The following is a 2,469-nucleotide window of genomic DNA, read 5'->3' as shown; positions in this document are numbered from 1 at the left end:
AAATCCAGGCCTGTCATTATCCAATGCCAAATTTTATTAGTGATTGATGTGAGGGAAATATACAGTTATAAAATTCTTGCTGGTGGAAGGTGTTCTTTGGTTTGACAGTTGTGATGGGTGAGAGAGGTAAAAAGTTTTGTCCAGACTCCAGAGAGCCTAATTCAACCCTATTTTCACCATCAACTTGCATGGCCTCATAATTTTAAAATTTTTTTTTTTTTGATTTAACTATATTCACAATCTTAAGTTCTCAAACCCTTGATCTAAGAAGACATGCACATAAAGTAAACAACTAAGACATTACCCAAAAAAATTTGGAGCAAGAGCTCACAGGGCTTTTCATTTCTTTGATACTTTTCTAAAATCCACAAAACAAGAGAAGTCCTACACTGACAAATTCTCATCATCATCATCATCCTGATATGTGAATAATTCATTCACAGAATTCTCACTCATACATCCCAATGACAGAAATTGTAAAGTAAAATAAGCGAAAAACAAACATGAACTCAGTTCTATTCGTCCCATTCATCGTTCTTGTATGAGACAAGGGTATCAATCTTGTGTATCTGCATAAATCCAAGGTTGAAATGTCAGCTGTGACTTTCAGGCTCTGGTTTATCAATGAAATCCACAACCCACAACCCACAACTAAGAGAAGAACATTATAATTGCAGTTTAAATAGAACACCCTCACACCTTGGTATCGAAAGAATGCAATTTCACCATTTGTGGGTTGTTGATCAATTTGGGGTCGCTCTCAATCCAGGTAAATGGGACTGCCACTTCTTTATCTGTATAGGCTAAAACGTCGAAAACACCTGCAAATGCAAGGCAAATAGATGAATTAAGTAAAATTCAATCAGGAAATTCCATGGAATTTACAGGGAAAGTAACGTTGAAAAGAAGAAGAAGAAGAGGATGATAGTATTAGATTACGGGGTTCGTCCAGGCATGGTAAGTAAGTAATGCAGGAGGCTATCTGTCTCATAATGGCTTGAATCTCTCTCATGATCTCCTTGTCGCTTTTTTCCTTGGAAACCCTATGATTCAAAATTTCAAATCAAACAAAACAGATCAGATCCAGAACTCTTTAATTTTGTGATTTCAAAATAGGAAATCAAACTAACCCTTTCTCAACCACCTCCTTGTCAGTCTCTATACTGAAATTCCATCTCTCCAGTACTTCAGAAGTGGCCTTACTCATTATCACCAGAACAACTCTCTGTAACTGCCCTGCTTCTAGCCATTCTTTTAGCCACACACCCCGAAACCCAGACAGGGAAAAAAAAAAAAAAGAGAGAACAAAATCAAAGAATGAAATGAAAGTTTTTCAGAATTCTGATACTAGAGAAACTAATCCCTCTATCTGTTTCTTCAATATCAGAAACTAGACCAGTAGTTGGTAAAATAAGCAGAGACAGAGAGAGAATATACCTGATAACTGGGCGGTTAGGTTGGACATGAAGGATTTGACACCCTCATCTTCAGTTAGCAACATTGAGAGCCCATATTTCTTTACCTTGGCGAAACTTTCTTCCGGATAAACTCCACGGTTGTACAGAATACTGCGAATAATATCAATCGGATTTGGGTTCTTTCAGGGTCATGCAATTGCAAAACCTAAACTTCACATAAAAAGACAATCTGAGAAAGAAGATTCTCGATTTCACTTACCTGTTTGCAGCATAACCTGTTGGATAAAGGGTTTACAGAAATCAGTGAAAGTCAATAAGACTCGTCGAGAAAGAAAGAAAAAAAAAAAAAAAAGAGCAGAAAATGGGGATGAGAAAGTTACCGAAGAACTCGCTGACGATAGCTGCAGAACCCCGGAGAGTGATGATATCTTTGGTGATGGTTCTCGAAGCCATAGATATCTTTCTGGTTAGGTTCAAGATAGAATGGAGCCGTGTTCCTTCCAAGAACAAGAAGAACAGATCAAAATGGGTTTCGTCAAAGTCACAGAGCGAGAGAAACTCGAAACTCGAAAAGCTTCTTTTTTTCAATAATCAATCGGAGAAGAAAATGGATTGCTGTCTCTGTTTATTAGCAAATCTTAAGAAGAAGAGAAAATGGGAAAAGACCAAATGTCTGAAAATGCAGAGAAATCAGGTAGGGTTTGAGCGAGATGGAAGAGCAGAATAACGGCTAGTTTCTTCCTTATCTGTTCCACTTACAACGGTAAAATTTTGAATTCTCCACTAAGGAGCCAGGGAGGGCTCCACCTCCATTTTTGTTTTTTTTTTTTTTTTTTGTTTTTGTTTTTGAGAAAATCAACATCTTACTAAATTGCCCTCAAGGAATTCCCAGAATCCCACCTCTGCCTCCGAGGCTGAAAAGTGAGAAGGCCTTGGGAATTTATTTATGTAGTTATCGACTTGTTTTGAGTGCCCAGAATCGTTAGGGAACCAAAAATAAACCGCCCCATTATTGAACGGATCAAGATTATCTACTGCCGAGCTGCCCGGC

At 37.9% G+C, this 2,469-nt stretch overlaps 1 protein-coding gene across 1 annotated transcript; it reads right to left on the bottom strand.

Annotated features, from left to right (window-relative positions):
* Nucleotides 1-327: 327 nt before the first annotated feature.
* On the bottom strand, nucleotides 328-1,947 carry LOC122670778 (mitotic spindle checkpoint protein MAD2). The gene is made up of 7 exons (XM_043867759.1): nucleotides 1,799-1,947; nucleotides 1,678-1,693; nucleotides 1,438-1,568; nucleotides 1,131-1,251; nucleotides 940-1,043; nucleotides 700-821; nucleotides 328-569 (listed from the first exon to the last, which is right to left on the bottom strand). The coding sequence occupies exons 1-7, from the start codon at nucleotides 1,869-1,871 to the stop codon at nucleotides 516-518; spliced, it is 621 nt and encodes a 206-aa protein (XP_043723694.1). The 5' UTR covers nucleotides 1,872-1,947; the 3' UTR covers nucleotides 328-515.
* Nucleotides 1,948-2,469: the final 522 nt, after the last annotated feature.

This window comes from Telopea speciosissima, chromosome 8 (genome assembly GCF_018873765.1).
Source record: "Telopea speciosissima isolate NSW1024214 ecotype Mountain lineage chromosome 8, Tspe_v1, whole genome shotgun sequence".
NCBI classification, from domain to species: Eukaryota; Viridiplantae; Streptophyta; class Magnoliopsida; order Proteales; family Proteaceae; genus Telopea; species Telopea speciosissima.
This window is presented reverse-complemented; position numbering and strand designations above follow the sequence as displayed.